The sequence below is a fragment of the Saccostrea cucullata genome, unplaced genomic scaffold, assembly GCF_032062105.1.
Source record: "Saccostrea cucullata isolate Sc308-1 unplaced genomic scaffold, CSIRO_AGI_Scuc_v1 ctg959, whole genome shotgun sequence".
Classification (NCBI taxonomy): Eukaryota; Metazoa; Mollusca; class Bivalvia; order Ostreida; family Ostreidae; genus Saccostrea; species Saccostrea cuccullata.
In genome coordinates this window covers 29,012-47,500 of record NW_026940681.1, presented here as the reverse complement: position 1 = coordinate 47,500, position 18,489 = coordinate 29,012, and the positions used below count along the sequence as shown (strand labels likewise).

At 36.1% G+C, this 18,489-nt stretch overlaps 1 protein-coding gene across 2 annotated transcripts in view; it reads left to right on the top strand.

Moving 5' to 3' along the window:
* The window catches only part of LOC134255993 (glycerol-3-phosphate dehydrogenase, mitochondrial-like), a 27,202-nt gene extending 9,404 nt beyond the window's left edge, over window positions 1–17,798 (top strand). The window contains exons 9-18 of one of the 2 annotated variants that reach the window (XM_062738590.1): window positions 3,725–3,810; window positions 3,927–4,034; window positions 4,166–4,300; window positions 4,526–4,704; window positions 7,043–7,174; window positions 7,255–7,413; window positions 9,595–9,780; window positions 14,761–14,859; window positions 15,219–15,299; window positions 16,825–17,798. In XM_062738590.1, coding sequence (XP_062594574.1) covers window positions 3,725–3,810; window positions 3,927–4,034; window positions 4,166–4,300; window positions 4,526–4,704; window positions 7,043–7,174; window positions 7,255–7,413; window positions 9,595–9,780; window positions 14,761–14,859; window positions 15,219–15,299; window positions 16,825–16,932 — 1,273 coding nt within the window. In that variant the 3' untranslated portion in view covers window positions 16,933–17,798. The remainder of the gene's footprint in view (window positions 1–3,724; window positions 3,811–3,926; window positions 4,035–4,165; window positions 4,301–4,525; window positions 4,705–7,042; window positions 7,175–7,254; window positions 7,414–9,594; window positions 9,781–14,760; window positions 14,860–15,218; window positions 15,300–16,824) is intronic. The other variant, XM_062738591.1, reaches the window with a different exon arrangement.
* The last annotated feature ends 691 nt before the right edge of the window (window positions 17,799–18,489 follow it).

Here is an 18,489-nt window from a genome sequence, read left to right as displayed (position 1 = left end):
CTACCCTGAACTCCTCTTACATTTTACACAGTAGGCTAATCATCTTTTGGGAGATGGTTGGTTGTGTCATGTAGATGTGCAGTAAGGTTTCGGAATTTTGATTTTGCCCCGGGGGGTCAAATGGGGGTCGAAAAATGACGTTTTTTATGCAAAAAGCCCCGTCTTCCCTGAACTCCTCTTACATTTTACACAGTAGGCTAATCATCTTTTGGGAGATGGTTGGTGGTGTCATGTAGATGTGCAGTAAGGTTTCGGAATTTTGATTTTGCCCCGTGGGGTCAAATGGGGGTCGAAAAATGACGTTTTTTATGCAAAAAGCCCCGTCTTCCCTGAACTCCTCTTACATTTTACACAGTAGGCTAATCATCTTTTGGGAGATGGTTGGTGGTTTCATGTAGATGTGCAGTAAGGTTTCGGAATTTTGATTTTGCCCCGGGGGGTCAAATAGGGGTAAAAAAATGACGTTTTTATGCAAAAAGCCCCGTCTTCCCTGAAATTCTCTTACATTTTACACAGTAGCCTAATCATCTTTAGGGAGATGGTTGGTAGTGTCATGTAGATGTGCAGCAAGGTTTTGGAATTTTGATATTGCCCTGGGAGGTCAAATGGGGGTGGAAAATTACATTTTTTGTGCAAAAAGTCCTGTCTTTCCTGAAGTCCTCCTTAATGTTACTCAGAAGCCTAATCATCTTTTAGGAGAGTTAAATATCTTGAAAATTATGTAAAACATTAACGTTAAAGAGTAAAAAAACATTGCAAGCTGGGAAACATCTTGAATTTTTATGAGTAATTAATGTACAAATGTCAAATGTGAGAGTCATATCTCATCTCAATCAAAAGTTATAAGCAAATGCAACATTTTTGAAAAGTGGGTTAGGCTTCAAGGTCAAGGTCACAGAGTAAAAGTCATGATTCATTTGGAAAGATCTTATCACAGGTAATAATATACATGCATTATAATATGAATGCCCTAACTTTTCTCTTTCAAAATGATAAATTTATAACAATTTAATTTTTTTGCAAGTAGGTCAAACTTCTAGGTCATATGTAAAAAAAAAAAAAAAAAAAAAAAACCATGCCATTCTCACAGGTAAATACAAGTACATAAGTTTAATATGAATGCCTTGTCTCTTCTCATTCAGTAGATATGACCGTGATAACCAAGGTTAATTTTATTCAGACAGAAGAACAGTCTGACATACAAATGTACATATTTCTATATGAATTGCATGGGTAAAATTGGACCAGTGGTTCTAGAAAAGTTAAAAATGTAAAAAGTTTTCAGACAAACAGATGGACAACATGTCACAACAGACGTTATATGACAAGGAAACCAGAAAAGCTCAAATGAGTGTTTTGAAAGGGTTACAATATGGTTGCAGTACTTGAAAAGCTGGGGGTTTTTTCATGCAGAGATATGCATGACCAACATATTCATGTTTTATATTTTCTTTAGTAATTTGTTTGTTTGTTGTGAATACATATCTCATTGGAATTTTTCCGTCATATGGAGACACCACCAAATAATAATGAAGACAAGATGTGTTTGTGAAACACTGATGTCCCTGTCTGGTAGCCTATGGCGAAGGTTGAAGTTTCTCAAATATATGTCAAACTCAAAGGTCAAGGTCAAAAGGTTCAATTGTTGGTATCAGAAAAAAGTCTTGTCACAAGGAATGCACATGTGAAATAAGTAATCCCTAGTACTTCCTCTTCAAAAGTTAATTGCCAAGGTTAATTTTTTAAGTGGTTCAAACTCTACGGTCAAGGTCAAACATATTTATACCTGTTGACAGTTCACAATGAATACACATGTTAAGCATGAAAGCCCTAGCACCTACTGATCAAAATTTAGGCCAAGTTTAAAGTTGGGTATTTTTCTTGTAAAAATGTGTATTCTAGGTCAAGTGATCAGAGGTAAAAATTAATGGTACCCAAATAAAAGGTCTTAATTGTCACAAGAAATAAACCTATAAAATGTGGAAGCCAATTGTATAGCCCATCCCACTTAAAACTTATGGGCAAGGTTATAATTTCTGCAGACAAATATACAGACATAATATAAACACAAGAAACAAAATATGTACATAATTAGTCAAATGGAAAAAAATATACTATTTAATTGGAATCACAAAATAGATTGTTATTTCAGGGATAGGGAGTGGGTAGGGAGATTGGAACCCCCCCCCCCTGGAATTTCCTTTGTTATTTAAACAAGACTATATACTGAAGCAAATAAAAAATGATTTTGGACATCCTCCCCCTAACTAAGAAAACATTGGGGGTTTTTTTGTTTATTTGTTTTCAGTGTATGATTTTTTTCTCCTGCTTGTCAGGAAATTCTAGGCATGAATATTTTGACTGAGATGTGAACCCCCCTCCCTACTCCAGAAAAAAATTCTGGATCCGCACCAGTATTGGCAGTAACTGAATGTCACATCGACAAGGGGAGATAACTTCACAATATGAAATTCGTCTAGTGTGGCATGCGATGATCTTTGACCCTTTTGAACTTTAACCTAATCGTTTGGGTTTATTTTACCCCCACTATACTTAAACTTGTACTTACCGACCTCCATAGGTCCTGTAAACTTCATGAAATATAAATCCAATTATAACACAAAATGAATTAATCCAAAGCACACCATTCTGCAGCATGTTATAATGATATTCCATTCGGAAAACCTCCGTGCCGTCGATTCCGTCACCTTATCAGATGAAGTGGGAATCGGCCGAGGTGTACCGAATGGAGTTTAATCTAAAAATATGATAATGGGTGACGCAACGTGATGTGATGTAGAATTTACATGTCAAGAACAAATTTTAAATTAATTCATAACAAACACTGTTTTAACAAAACTGTTCCATCTAGCCTATTCCCAAAAGTATGTACTGTGTGATTGTGGTGTCGAGAGGGGGGGGGGGGGGGGGGGGGATTAGTAAATTTAAAAAGGTCCTAATATGAGCAAAACATTTATCAAAATCTAATTTACATTATTAATAGAATTCAAACTGGTATATAATGAATTAAGCATGTAAAATAAATATAAGAGGTTCTGAGTTATAGGTCACAGGGATAATTTCATACCCAATTTTATGAATACATATGTAAATTACAGGCACGTAGCAACCGGGGGGGGGGGGGGGGGTGGGGGGCTTGGGGGGGCTGCCCCTTTTTTTCCCAACATAACCTGTACTATAAGAAAATGTCCATTAAAAAGATGGTTGCCCCCTCCCCCCACTTTTAACCCCAGTATATACATTGCAAGGAAATATGGGAAAAATTGGAAGTGAAAGTAATTTTGCATTGAAAAAAAAGTGGCCACCACCCCCCCACCCCCCCCCCCCCCCCCCCATTTCATTTTTTTTCCTTGTTAATTTTTTTAGGTTAGTAAAAAAATTTTCTCAGGTTGCCCCCCCCCCCCACTTTCAAAAACGATGCTACGTGCCTGAATTATATAGAATTATTTTGACTTTTTCCTTGGTAAGCCGCCCGTAGGATTGTGTATTTAGAGGCAAACACCTTAGTGCGGGTATTACTGTCTCATGACAGCATCTAGTTTCCTCTGTTGACATTTTGTTATAAAGCTACATACTTATTCACTTTTTTTTAAATTTACACATGGGTCTGTAAGCAGGAGAATGATTGAATAAATTAACAAAATAAAGCAATACCTTCTACATGTATTTCTGTATATATACATAATGTACAAAAATATTTCAGTCCAGACAAGATGGGACTATTAGACCCTGCCACTAGTGATGGTAGAGTGATTTTCTTTTTGCCTTGGCAGAATCACACTTTAGCAGGTTAGTAAGTTATGTACCAGACATTGAGAAATCATAGAATAACAAACTGTTCAAACAAAATTTTTTAATCTGTCAGACATTTCAGTATTTGACATATTTTGATGCTCTAAATTTAGGAACCACCGATTCCTCTTGTGAGCTGACAGATTACCCAACTCCAACAGAGAAAGAAATCCAGTTCATCCTGAATGAAGTCAAGAATTACCTTCACCCTGACGTAGAGGGTAAGAGTTGGTTGTTATATATATGCATATAAACTTCAAAAAATATATAGAAGCTGATATCAATATAAAAGTGACAAAAATGGGATAAAAACTCATTTCATTGAATGATAATGTTGTTTTCCTGTTTACAGTTCGTCGTGGTGATGTGTTGTCAGCCTGGTGTGGTATCCGTCCGTTAGTGTCAGATCCAAACAAGAAGGACACACAGTCTGTGGCCAGGAACCACATCATTGAGGTGGCGGAGGACCATCTTATCACTATAGCAGGTATAAATCAGAGGGCAAATATTGTCAAAAACATTGGAAAGGACTCGCCATAACTCGAGCCTTCAGAGAAAAAGAGATGTTCAGATAGTGAATTATTTTAAAATATTTTACTCTTTGTAGCATTTAAAAGAATCAAATTTAATGTTTGATTTTAGAAATGACTGATCTGTTTTACTGTCCTTATTGATAATATTGATAGTTACACACTATTTCTCTCCTTGATAGGAGGGAAATGGACAACATATCGACACATGGCAGAGGAGACATTAGACAAAGCAGTAGAGGTGTGTTCACTGAAGCATGCCAAGCCCTGTCAGACTAAGGGGCTACTACTGGACGGTGCTCACGGCTGGACACCCACACTGTTCATCAGACTTGTGCAGGACTTTGGCTTAGAAAATGAGGTCAGTTCTCAGGGATTTTTATGCCCCGCCATGAATATGGCCAGGACATATAGTGTTTGTCATGTCTGTCTTCCCTCCTTCTGTCCTTCCGTCTGTTCTTCCATCACACTTTGCGTTTAGCTCTGTTCAAAGTTCAGTTTCAAAGAAACTATCCAAGATATTTTCATCAAACTTCATATGCTGATAGATATTGATGAGAGCTATGCAACTGCATCAATTTTTTTACCTTGACCTTTCCTTTGACCTTGACCACACTTTTCTTAAAGTAGTGTTTAAAGCTCAATTTTAAAGATACCATTCTAGATATTTTTATCAAACTTCATATGTTGATACATATTGATGAGAGATATGCAACTGCATCAACATTTTTTACCTTGACCTTTCCTTTGACCTTTGACCTCACTTTTCCTTAATCAGTGTCAAAGTTCATATGCTGATACATACTGATGTAAGAAGTTCAACTGCATCAATATTTTTAACCTTGACCTTTTATTTGACCTTTCCTTAGACCTTGACCTCACTTATCTTTAATTAGTGTTTAGCTCAGTTTTAAAGATATCATTCAAGATATTTTTATCAAACTTCATATGCTGTTACATACTGATGAGAGCAATTCAACTGCATCAACATTTTTGACCTTGACTTTTTCTTTGACCTTTTGACCTTACTTTTTTAAATCAGTGTGAACTTCATATGCTGATACATACTGATGTAAGCAATTCAACTGCATCAACAGTTTTAACCTTGACCTTTTATTTGACTTTGACCCCACTTTTATCAAATTTTGTTTAAGTCAGTTTTAATTAAAGAAATCATTCCAGATATTTTTATCAAACTTCATATGTTGATACATACTGATGAGAGATATGCAACTGCATCAACATTTTTGACCTTCACCTTTCCTTTGACCTTGACCTCACTTTTCTTTATCAGTGTCAAACTTCATATGCTGATACATACTGATGTAAGCAATTCAACTGCATTTACATTTTTGACCTTGACCTTTCATTTGACATTGACCTCACTTTTATCAAATTGTTTTTAAGTCAGTTTTAAAGAAACCATTTATAATATTTTTGTTCAACTTCATATGCTGAAACATACTGATGTTTGATCTTGACCTCAGTTTATTTAGTGTCAATTTCATATGCTGATACATACTGATGTAAGCAATTCAACTGCATCAATATTCAAGATATTCTTATCAAATTTCATATGCTAATACAAATTTTCATGTTGCATTACTAATATACCCTTGGCGGGGCATTCATGTCCTATGGACATATTTCTAGTTTTACTCTTTGATTCCAGGGGCTGGGGCTGTCAAGATTGGGAAAAATAGCGATATTTGTTGAAATTTGGAAAAATAGCTTCATACAAACAAAAAGGAAAAAACAAGCAGAAGTCAAATCTTTAATCATTTTTCTTAACTTTTATTGTATGAAACTGGGTTAAACCAGCTTTAGTAATATAAAAAAATAATAGCTGCTGTTGAAGTTCAGAAGCTTAAAAATGGCAAAGCCACTGGGTATGATAAAAAAATGAACATATTTATACGTTGTCATCTTCTTTACCTTTATATAAAAAGTTCTTTAAAATAAAATTTGATAGTGGGTTTGTTCCAGATGATTGGTTAAATGGTACTGTTTGACCAGTTTATAAGAATAATAGCAATTCAAACCAGCATGAAAAATACGTCCCTGGCAAACTGGAGACACTGAAATGGTGCACGTTCATTTATTAGATAAAGATCCCAACTTTAATTTTGAAACATCGATCCCGCTTTAAAAAGTATGCATGCAAATATACATAGTATTCTGAATGACTTCTTGGAATTCCTCGAATGGCTCGTACATCGCACAAAGAAAACAAACACCTTTATTTCCTCATTTTATTTTAATAATTTACAACTTAATACTCCTTTCATATTGGGAATTTTTAGGTATAATTTTGGGAAAAGCATGCATTTTTCAGCATTGGGAATGGGGCCGAATTGCAGCCCAAGTGAGACCCTAAAAAAAATCCCTGGTTCTCTCAATAATGACTGGCTCTTTATTGGATTGTACACTATCTGTCTCAATCAATTTTCTGCTATGACTACTAATATTATTACATGTACAATGTATTTGGAAATAAGTTGTTATTTGTCCAAAATCAACTTTTGTAAGATTAAGTGACAGCATAGTTCTTGGAGAAAAAAATCTTACTTGCAAAAGCTCTGTGTTGGAAATAACCATGGTTATTTTAAGACGTTCCAAAACATTTGGAAATGTACTTCTTTTATTGTGTCCTTTGATTGATTAATAATGCTTTTGAATTTCTATAAACTTTCCTACAGGTTGCTCAACATTTGGCCAGTACCTATGGAGATAAGGCCTTTAAGATTGCTAAGATGTCCTCATTAACTGGGAAGAGATGGCCAGTGGTTGGGAAGAGACTTCATGATGAGTTCCCTTATTTAGAAGCCGAGGTAGGGGTCCACAAAATCCACAATCTAATCTTGCTGGAAATATTTTTGTTTTTATTAATTTTTAAAAATTCTATTTTTAGGTGAAATATGCTGTAAGGGAGTACGCTTGCACTGCAATAGATATCATCGCCCGCAGGACGCGGCTAGCCTTCTGTAATGCTAACGCTGCAGAAGAGGCCTTACCTAGGATTGTGGAGATCATGGCCGAGGAACTGAAATGGAGCAAATCAAGACAACAGGTTAAAAGAAAGTCTTAAAATAAAACAAATTTAATTGGTTCTTTAAAAAAAATGGTGTTTTCATTAATTATTGTTTATAGGTTCAATTTTTTTTGGTTGGGATGGGGGTGTACTATTACATCAATATTTAAATTCAAGGACATTTACTTCATCCTATTTTATCATAAGAAGAATTTGTAGCTTTTTAGCTCACCTGAGCCGAAGGCTAATGTGAGCTTTTCTGATCAAAATTTGTCCGTTGTCTGTCGTCGTCGTCGTCGTCGTCGTTGTTGTTGTTGTTGTCGTCGTTGTCGTAAACTTTTCACATATTCTTCTTCTTCTCAAGAACCACTGGGCCAATTTCAACCAAACTTGGCACAAATTATCCTTGGGTAAAGGGGATTCAAGTTTGTTCAAATGAAGGGCCACGCCCTTTTCCAAGGGGAGATAATCATGAATTTGTTAAAAATTAATGGCATTTTTAAAAAATCTTCTTCTCCAGAACTGCCGAGCCAGAAAAGATGAAACTCATGTGGAATCATCCTCAGGTAGTGTAGATTCAAGTTTGTTAAAATCATGACCCCCGGGGCAAGGGTGGGGCCAAAATGGCCGACCCAAGTTTTACATAGGAATATATAGGAAAAATCTTTAAAAATCTTCTTCTCCAGAACCACTGGGCCAGGAAAGATGAAACTCATGTGGAATCATCCTTAGGTAGTGTAGATTCAAGTTTGTTCAAATTATGACCCCCGGGGCAAGGGTGGGGCAAAAATGGCCGACCCAAGTTTTACATAGGAAAATATAGAAAAAATCTTTAAAAATCTTCTTCTCCAGAACTGCTGGGCCAGGAAAGATGAAACTCATGTATAATCATCCTCAGGTAGTGTAGATTCAAGTTTGTTCAAATCATGACCCCCGGGGCAAGGGTGGAGCCAAAATGGCCGACCCAAGTTTTACATAGGAATATATAGGAAAAATCTTTAAAAATCTTCTACTACAGAACCACTGGGCCAGGAAAGATGAAACTCATGTGGAATCATCCTCAGGTAGTGTAGATTCAAGTTTGTTCAAATCATGACCCCCGGGGCAAGGGTGGAGCCAAAATGGCCGACCCAAGTTTTACATAGGAATATATAGGAAAAATCTTTAAAAATCTTCTACTACAGAACCACTGGGCCAGGAAAGATGAAACTCATATGGAATCATCCTCAGGTAGTGTAGATTCAAGTTTGTTCAAATCATGACCCCTGGGGCAAGGGTGGGGCCAAAATGGCCGACCCAAGTTTTTCATAGGAATATATAAGAAAAATCTTTAAAAATCTTCTTCTCCAGAACTGCTGGGCCAGGAAAGATGAAACTCATGTGGAAACATCCTCAGGAAGTGTTGATTTAAGTTTGTTCAAATCATGACCCCCGGGGCAAGGGTGGAGCCAAAATGGCCGACCCAAGTTTTACATAGGAATATATAGGAAATATCTTTAAAAATCCTTCTCAATTACCACTGGGCCAGGAAAGATGAAATTCATGTGGAATCATCCTCAGGTAGTGTAGATTCAAGTTTGTTCAAATCATGACCCCCGGGGCAAGGGTGGAGCCAAAATGGCCGACCCAAGTTTTACATAGGAATATATAGGAAATATCTTTAAAAATCCTTCTCAATTACCACTGGGCCAGGAAAGATGAAATTCATGTGGAATCATCCTCAGGTAGTGTAGATTCAAGTTTTTTCAAATCATGACCCCCCGCCTTTGGGATATGGTAGGGCCAAAATGGCCGACCCAAGTTTTACATAGGGAAATATTGGAAACCTTTTAAAATCTTCTTTTCAAGTACTTCAAAGCTATGATTAGTGATACTCTGGGTATTTATATGGAATCATCCTCAGGTAGTGTAGATTCAAGTTTGTTCAAATGATGAACGCCTGGAAAGGGGGGGGGGGGTAAATTCAAGCCTGATGTGCTCAGGTGAGCGCTGTGGCCCCTGGGCCTCTTGTTTATCTTGAACCCCTATTTTATGGTCGAGCTCCACAGAAATTGGTGTTCAGTGAACATTACGCTGAGGTTCTTTAAAAAGAATCGAAGAGATTGATACTTTAAAAAGGAAAAACAATGCTAAGGAATATAGCTGAATTTTACATATAGGTACTAGTATAAAGAATACACATATATTTTGTTAAAGCTTCACCCGAATCTTTAAATGCAGGATGAGTTGGCCAGAGCTAAGACTTTTCTGAGGAGGGAGATGGGACTAGAGCTTGGAAGTGGCACTTCTAATGTTCCCATCAACTTCAACAAGGACGAGATCAATATGTATGTCAAGCGATTCAAGAGTCTGGATAGGGACAACAAAGGATATATAACCGTCAACGATCTCAGACGTTATTTCAAGGTAAGCTTCATGTAGCAAGAAAACAAGAAATGCATTTTTAATGTTTTTTTTTTTGTCTTATGAGAAAACTTTGTTTCTGCTTTTTAATCGTTTTTTGTGCTTGTTTTAATTATCAGATTTTTCATAAAATAACTTTATAGCCTGGCTAAATATTTCATTATTCAATATTTTCTCTGATATGTTTCATTTACGTATATTTACTACAGGGATCGGTGAGTGAATATGCAATAAAAATCCTTTTTTTATTTAATATTCATTGTATAGGACTCCTTGGCAAAATAGCCTTCAGCATTTGCATTGTCAGTATTCCATGATAATACTCCCTCTATATGAAATAGTCATAGCAAATCAAAAACTATCACAGGATGAAAAATTAAATTCTTTCTAAATCTAATTGATTTAATATTTACTTATACTTGTGTACTTGTATGTAAGTACTGTGATCATTTTATGGCAAAACAGTTATTGACTGTAGAATGAGTTACTGTTTTTGAGATTTTGCAAGTTTCTCCAGAAAAGGTCAGATTTTGACTGAAAAAATTTGAAACTTCATAATATGAAATGAGCCCTTTTCAACCATTTATTTTGTATAGAATTGAAACATTTTATACAGTAATTGTATAAAGCAATTGTGAAACTAATCATTAGCTTCACTGGAGTTGAAAATTTCTGTTCAGAGGGCTTTAGTAACTAATGCTTCAAAGCTTTAATTTTTAGCTCACCTGAGCCGAAGGCTCAAGTGAGCTTTTCTGATCACATTTTGTCCGTCGTCCATCCGTCTGTCTGTCCGTCCGTCCGTCCGTCCGTCTAGCTGTCTGTCTGTCCGTCTGTAAACTTTTCACATTTTCGACTTCTTCTCAAGAACCACTGGGCCAATTTTGACCAAACTTGGTACAAAGCATCCTTGGGTGAAGGGGAATTTAAATTGTTAAAATGAAGGGACATATCCCCTCGCAAGGGGAGATAATCAAGAAAAGGCAAAAAATAGGGTTGAGTCATTAAAAAATCTTCTTCTCAAGAACCACTGGGCCAGTAAAGCTGAATCTTATGTGGAAGCATCTTGGGGTAGTGTAGATTCTAAATTGTTCAAATCATGACCCCCGGGAGTAGGGCGGGGCCACAATGGGGAATCAAAGTTTTATATAGAAATATATAGAAAAATCTTTGAAAATCTTCTTCTCAAGAACCACTGGGCCAGAAAAGCTGAAACTTATGTGGAAGCATCCTGGTATAGTGTAGATTCTAAATTGTTCACATCATGACCCCCGGGGGAAGGGCCAGGCCACAATGGGGAATCAAAGTTTTACATAGAAATATATAGGAAAAATCTTTGAAAATCTTCTTCTCAAGAACCACTGGGCCAGAAAAGCTGAAACTTATGTGGAAGCATCCTGGTATAGTGTAGATTCTAAATTGTTCACATCATGACCCCCGGGGGAAGGGCCAGGCCACAATGGGGAATCAAAGTTTTACATAGAAATATATAGGAAAAATCTTTGAAAATCTTCTTCTCAAGAACCACTGGGCCAGAAAAGCTGAAACTTATGTGGAAGCATCCTGGTATAGTGTAGATTCTAAATTGTTCAAATCATGACCCCCGGGGGAAGGGCGGGGCCACAATGGGGTATCAAAGTTTTACATAGAAATAAATAGGAAAAATCTTTGAAAATCTTCTTCTCAAGAATCACTGGGCCAGAAAAAGTGAAGCTTATGTGGAAGCATTCTGGGGTAGTGTAAATTCTAAATTGTAGGAATCATGACCCCCGGGGGAAGGGCGGGGCCATTATAGGGAATCAAAGTTTTACATAGAAATATATAGGAAAAATCTTCTTCTCAGGAACCACTGGGCCAAAAAAGCTGAAACATATGTGCCCATGGAAAGATCATGGGGTAGTGTAGATTTCAAAATGTCTAAATTATTATCAGTGGAGTAGGAAGGGGATGCATTAAGTATAACAAGGGGGAAATCTAGTAAAGAAGAGAATGGTCAATGCTTCTCAGGTGAGCGATGTGGCCCATGGGCCTCTTGTTCTATTTTAACATCTTCGCTAGCCAAGGGTTTCTGATATGCTACTCTCCTCATAAACCCTTGGCCTACGGTATTCATAGAAATCGGGATTTTTTTCAGAGTTCTGATTGGATTTCAGTACACCCAGGTCGACCAATCAGCAATTGTTTTTTGTAAATGACGATATTTGCGTTTGGGATACTTCTCGACTCTTTAATATGGGAAATGAAAAACGCAAGTAAACAACGATCCGTAAGATAACATTCAATTCTAAGAATAGCCATGGTGTCATCCAATATCTTCTATAAATATGTGATTAAGAATCTATATTGAAGCTTCAGATTAGTTCTAAAAATAATGAATAAACATAACTCAATTATTGCTTCTTAATTATTCTTGAAAAAACTTTGATTTATTTTTTTTTAACACGTGTCTTTATTTCTGGCGATGACGCAATCTGTTCGTACCTGATAGATTCGAGATCACGTGACGGAAAACAATCCCATCTTTTGACTTCACCGTAGGCCAAGGGTTTATGAGGAGAGTAGAGTATCAGAAACCCTTGGCTAGCGAAAATGCTATTTTAACTGAATTGCTTAAGACTTGACACTATTTGATACATTAACCTTCTGTATATTTGTCAAAAAAACAAAAACTACAAAAAGAAAAACACTTGATATTCTTAAAGTTTTGACTAAAGACTTGTTTCAATTTTGTTTCTACTATCCATAATACATGTAGTATCATTGAAGACAAAAAAACCTCCTCCTTTCAAGAAAGGTCGGGTTGAATATGAAGCAAATCACAAACATAAATTTTTTAGGGTGCTATTCATTTTGACCATTTGTTAGATGACCTCCTTTTATTTATTTATGAACTTTTCTGAATTCAGTCATATACCCGGTATTTGAATCATTTATCTAGAAGTTATTATAAATAGTCCATAAATTTTTACTATACCTGTATTTAATATACAAAAAAAAATACACTCTACATATATATACAATAGTAAAGAGGTATTGAATCATATAGATTTTTAGCTCACCTGAGCCGAAGGCTCAAGTGAGCTTTTCTGATCACATTTTGTCCGGCGTCCATCTGTCTGTAAACTTTTCACATTTTCGACTTCTTCTCAAGAACCGCTTGGCCAGTTTCAACCAAACTTGCCACGAAGCATCCTTGGGTGAAGGGGATTCAAGTTTGTTAAAATGAAGGGCCACGCCCTCATTCAAGGGGAGATAATTGGGAATTAATGAAAATTTGGTGGTATGTTTTAAAAATCTTCTTCTCAAGAACCACTGTGCCAGGAAAGATAAAACTTATGGGAAAGCATCCTCAGGTAGTGTAGATTCAAGTTGGTTCAAATCATGACCCCTGGGGGTAGGGCGGGGCCACAATGGCTGACCAATGTTTTACATAGAAATATATAGGAAAATTCTTTAAAAATCTTCTTCTCAAGAATAACAAAGCCATGATTGATCATATTTATATGGAAGCATCCTCAGATAGTGTCGATTCAAGTTTGTTCAAATCATGACCCCCGGGGGTAGGGCTGGGCCACAATGGCCGATCAAAGTTTTACATAGAAATATATAGGAAAATTCTTTAAAAATCTTCTTCTCAAGAATAACAAAGCCATGATTGATCATATTTATATGGAAGCATCCTCAGGTAGTGTAGATTCAAGTTTGTTCAAATCATGACCCCATGGGGTAGGGCAGGGCCACAATGGCCGACCAAAGTTTTACATAGAAATATATAGGAAAATTCTTTAAAAATCTTCTTCTCAAGAATAACAAAGCCATGATTGATCATATTTATATGGAAGCATCCTCAGGTAGTGTTGATTCAAGTTTGTTCAAATCATGACCCCGGGGGTAGGGCGGGGCCACAATGGCCGACCAAAGTTTTACATAAAAATATATAGGAAAATTCTTAAAAATCTTCTTCTCAAGAATAGCAAATACATGATTGATCATATTTATATGGAAGCATCCTCAGGTAGTGTAGATTCAAGTTTGTTCAAATCATGACCCCCAGGGGTAGGGCGGGGCCACAATGGCCGACCAAAATTTTACATAGAAATATATAGGAAAATTCTTTAAAAATCTTCTTCTCAAGAATAACAAAGCCATGATTGATCATATTTATATGGAAGCATCCTCAGGTAGTGTTGATTCAAGTTTGTTCAAATCATGACCCCCGGGGGAAGGGCGGGGCTACAATGGCCAACCAAAGTTTTACATAGAAATATATAGGAAAATTCTTTAAAAATCTTCTCAAGAATAACAAAGCCATGATTGATCATATTTACAGTGTATATGGAAGCATCCTCAGGTAGTGTAGATTCAAGTTTGTTCAAATCATGACCCCCAGGGGTAGGGCTGGGCCACAATGGCCGATCAAAGTTTTACGTAGAAATATATAGGAAAATTCTTTTAAAATCTTCTTCTCAAGAATAACAAAGCCATGATTGATCATATTTATATGGAAGCATCCTCAGGTAATGTAGATTCAAGTTTGTTCAAATCATGACCCCCGGGGGTAGGGCGGGGACACAATGGCTGACCAAAGTTTTAAATAGAAATATATAAGAAAATTCTTTAAAAATCATCTTCTCAAGAATAGCAAAACCATAACTGGTCAGAGGTTTACTTTTGGATTTAAACTTTTCAATAATAAAACCAATTTCTACTTTTTCAAATCAAAATCAATATTTTAATATTGGGCTGATTTACCAGGAAAAAAACATTATTTATGTTATACACAGCTGGACAATTTGTTGACTGTAGCTTCATATATCTAAATATCTGTATATATAAATACCTATTTCATTGTAAATGTTGTTAATCTTATAATGCTTAAGAGTATAAGCTTGCTATTTAACCATCGAGAGTGTGAGTTATGTAGGAAAATAACAGTTTTCAGACTTTAAGTGTAGTGTTGTTGATTCTGATTGATTTGAATTACAGCAAACTGGAGAGAGAGTCACAGAGGACCAGTTACATGACATCCTGAGTGAAGTGGATCTCAATCGCAATGCCCAGGTGGACATCGGAGAGTTCCTACAGGTAAGACGAATCAGGAGTATAGTGTCACATGTTCAGGCAATCTGGGTAAAACTGTTTTAATTAAGGCTATCAATGTGTGTGTATACATATTGTAAAAGGACTGTGTAGCATGTACACTAAATAATAATTAGCAATATATGAAAACCACCAATATAATATTTAGGAGCATTCTCATAAAAACTTGTGTTCACTGGCTGGTTGATTTTTCTGCTACATTCTGTCTATAAAATCTATATTTGCCTTTATGTAACTCACAGCTCACATTCCTACACACACAAACGATGCGAGTCTTTGCTGTATTCAGCACCCATGGACATGTATAGGACTTGACTATAAAGCTGGGGGTGTTTGTTTTCCAGTTAGTTTACTGTGCTCACATAGCAGCTGAGATAAATAGACATGATGAATATGATAAAGATCTCCACAGAAAACATCAACTGGTACTAAGCACCTTATATATACATTGTATCTGTGTGGCCTTGGGTTGAAGTGTATTTCTTTCTGTCACCTGTAGATTTAGTATTCTTAAATAATACACAACATTCTATCACTATTTATTATCCCTTGCAATGCAGTTGGAAGGGGTATAGTAATGCTCTTGTGTGTGTTTGTCCCTGTGTTAGTTTTGCTTGTTCAAATACAGAAGTAATTTGTATCAGGACTGATGTTGAATGCCATCTTGATTAATTTAAGATGTGCTCTTTGCGAGGGGATGATCTGCTTTGTGGTGCTCTTGTTAGCTCACCTGAGCCAAAGGCTCAAGAGAGCTTTTCTGATCACATTTTTTCCGTCGTCCGTCCGTCTGTAAACTTTTCACATTTTCAACTTCTCTTCAAGAACCAATGGGCCAATTTTAACCAAACTTAGTACGAAGCATTCTTTGGTGAAGGGGAGTTTAAGTTGTTAAAATGAAAGGCCAAGTCCCCTTACAAGGGGAGATAATCAAGAAAAGACAAAATTAGGATGGGGTCATTAAAAAATCTTCTTCTCAAGTGCCACTGGGCCAGGAAAGTGGAAACTTATGTGGAAGCATCCTTGGGTAGTGTGGATTTTAAGTTGTTAAAATCATGACCCCCGGGCGTAGGGCGGGGCCACATTAAGGAATCCAAGTTTTACATAGAAATATATAGAACAAATCTTTGAAAATCTTTTCAAGATCCACTGGACCAGGAAAGCTGAAACTTATGTGGAAGCATCCTTGGGTAGTGTAAATTTTAAATTGTTAAAAGCAAGACCCCCGGGGGGTAGGGAGGGGTCACAATAGAGAATCCAAGTTTTACATAGAAATATTTAGGAAAAATCTTTAAGAATCTTCTTCTCAAAAACCACTGGGCCCGGAAAGCTGAAACTTATGTGGAAGCATCCTGTGGAAGTGTAGATTCTAAAGTATTAAAATCATGACAGGGGAGGGGGTAGGGGGCCACAATAGGTATAACAAGACGGGGAATCTGGTAAAGAACTGCATCACCCAAGTTACTCAGGTGAGCGATGTGGCCTATGGGCCTCTTGTTTTTTTCTTTATTTTACATATCCTGCAATTAATACTTTGCTTATCCAGAAAAATAACAAGATTTGTGTTCCACCTGATTCCTGATGTAACAAGGGTGGTTTCTAACAGGGACATGTATAAACATATACATAATCACAATAGAGCACCTGACCCTCACATTCATTACAACCTGATTCCAAAGTATTTAATTGTTTTCTGTTAACAAATTAATTCCCATAATTTTGATTCCTAAATGTGTAAGCTTATATGAGGGTAGTTGTAGTATGTTCTACCAGTATATGATGTATTAGCTGCTTTTATGGTTATAAGCTGATTAACATTGATCTGTATCTCGATCCTGCATATAGAGTAATAGAGTATAATGAATATGGATATCTAAATGTTTAGAACTTTCTAGGTATGACTATAAAAACCCAGAAGAACACAAGTATATGAATTTCATTTCTTTGCTTCAGCTGATGAGTGCATTAAAAAGTGGAGCAGTGTCCAACTCACGATTTGCCAAGGCTGCTGAAATGTCGGCAGAGAAAATTCCAGTACACAGGAGTGGAGGAGGAGTGTAACTCATCATTAGGACATAGAATTTTTTTTTTTTTTAACTTATTATATACATTGTGTGTATTGCTTGAAATTCATGTTTTACACCTGTTGACACCTTATAGAAATCCCATTCACTTACGATCATTACCGGTTTAATAGATTATGAATCCACAGTTACGTATTTAAACTTAATTCTTAATATGACTGAGAGATATTTCAGGGAGTATATTTTGGATAAGAAAGGTATTTTCTTTATTAGCAGAGCATAATATCGGAATTAGTAGTTTAGTGTTGTTTATAAATGTTTTTTGGGGTAAAATTCCATGGACTGTATTTTTTATATTTATACTCTGCAATCTTGTTAGCTAAGCAAGCATGTAATAAAATGGGGATTTTTAAAGATGTTATTTTTATGTTTACCCGATTCTGAAGTACACTTAATATGTCACGTTTAATTTTCATATTACATAATTGTATGCTTAAACTATTTGCAAATGTTAATCCAATATTTTATTGCTTAGGGACTTGTTTTCAGAGTTCTACTGTATTTTATATTAGTGTGGCATATGCATTGTTCTAATTGGGTCTCATGTGTTTAAAATCCATAGAGAAGTGAACTTAAATTAATATTAATGTTTCATTTCAGATTTACTTTATTGGTGCAATTATTGTTTCTAAGTGAAATATGTATTTGCATAAAGTTCCGTTATAAGAATCTTTTTAGTGCTGTTACATGTGTTATTACATGTAATTATCTATGAACCCTGAACAATACTGTACTTGTAACTTGTTACTGTTAAAGTGCTTATAAAACTTTTCAGTTTTAGAAACCAAGTTCATACTTGTATGATGAATTCTCAGATATTAAGTAAAATGAACAAAACACCGATTTTATTTTATAACTCCTGGTTACAGACTGGAGGATACATAGATTAAGTATCCTTGTGTTGTATAAACCATTTTTTAAAGTGCAGCAACAGCATTACAGCATCAGTCTGATTTTAATGAATCTTGTATAGATTACATTAAGATACAATGGGCAAACATCCCTGTCTATATGGATTATAATAATGAATGGTTTTGCTGCTGGTATTCACTCTGATAGGCAAGCTCACCTTAAGGAGGCTGGGTGGATCAACAAATTAACCATCAGATATAACTTTTTCTATATGATATCTTTCAAGCTGTCAACTATTATTAGGCAACAAAAAGTTTTAAATGTTATCATTTATGTGGAGCTCTTGCAGAATTTGTGGCCTCGGGGCCAGGGGTGATGTTAGGGTGGGGCTAAATTGATCATAAAGAAAAATGTAGAATTTTTCAAGCCATAACCCCCCCCCCCCCCCGGCATGAGGAATTTAAATCCTCTTTTGTGACCTTCCCCAATACCAGGAGGGGGAGGATGTCAAAAAGAGAAACCTCTCCTGTCCGTAGAGCTAGTCTTCTAGTTTTATATTCCTCTTATTATAAATGCATAATTCTACTCCTCCAATTCAAGAGCTTTATCACATACAGGTATGATGAACATTATTGCTGTTTTGTCACTGAGATTAAAAAAAAAAAAAAAAAAAAGAGGTCTA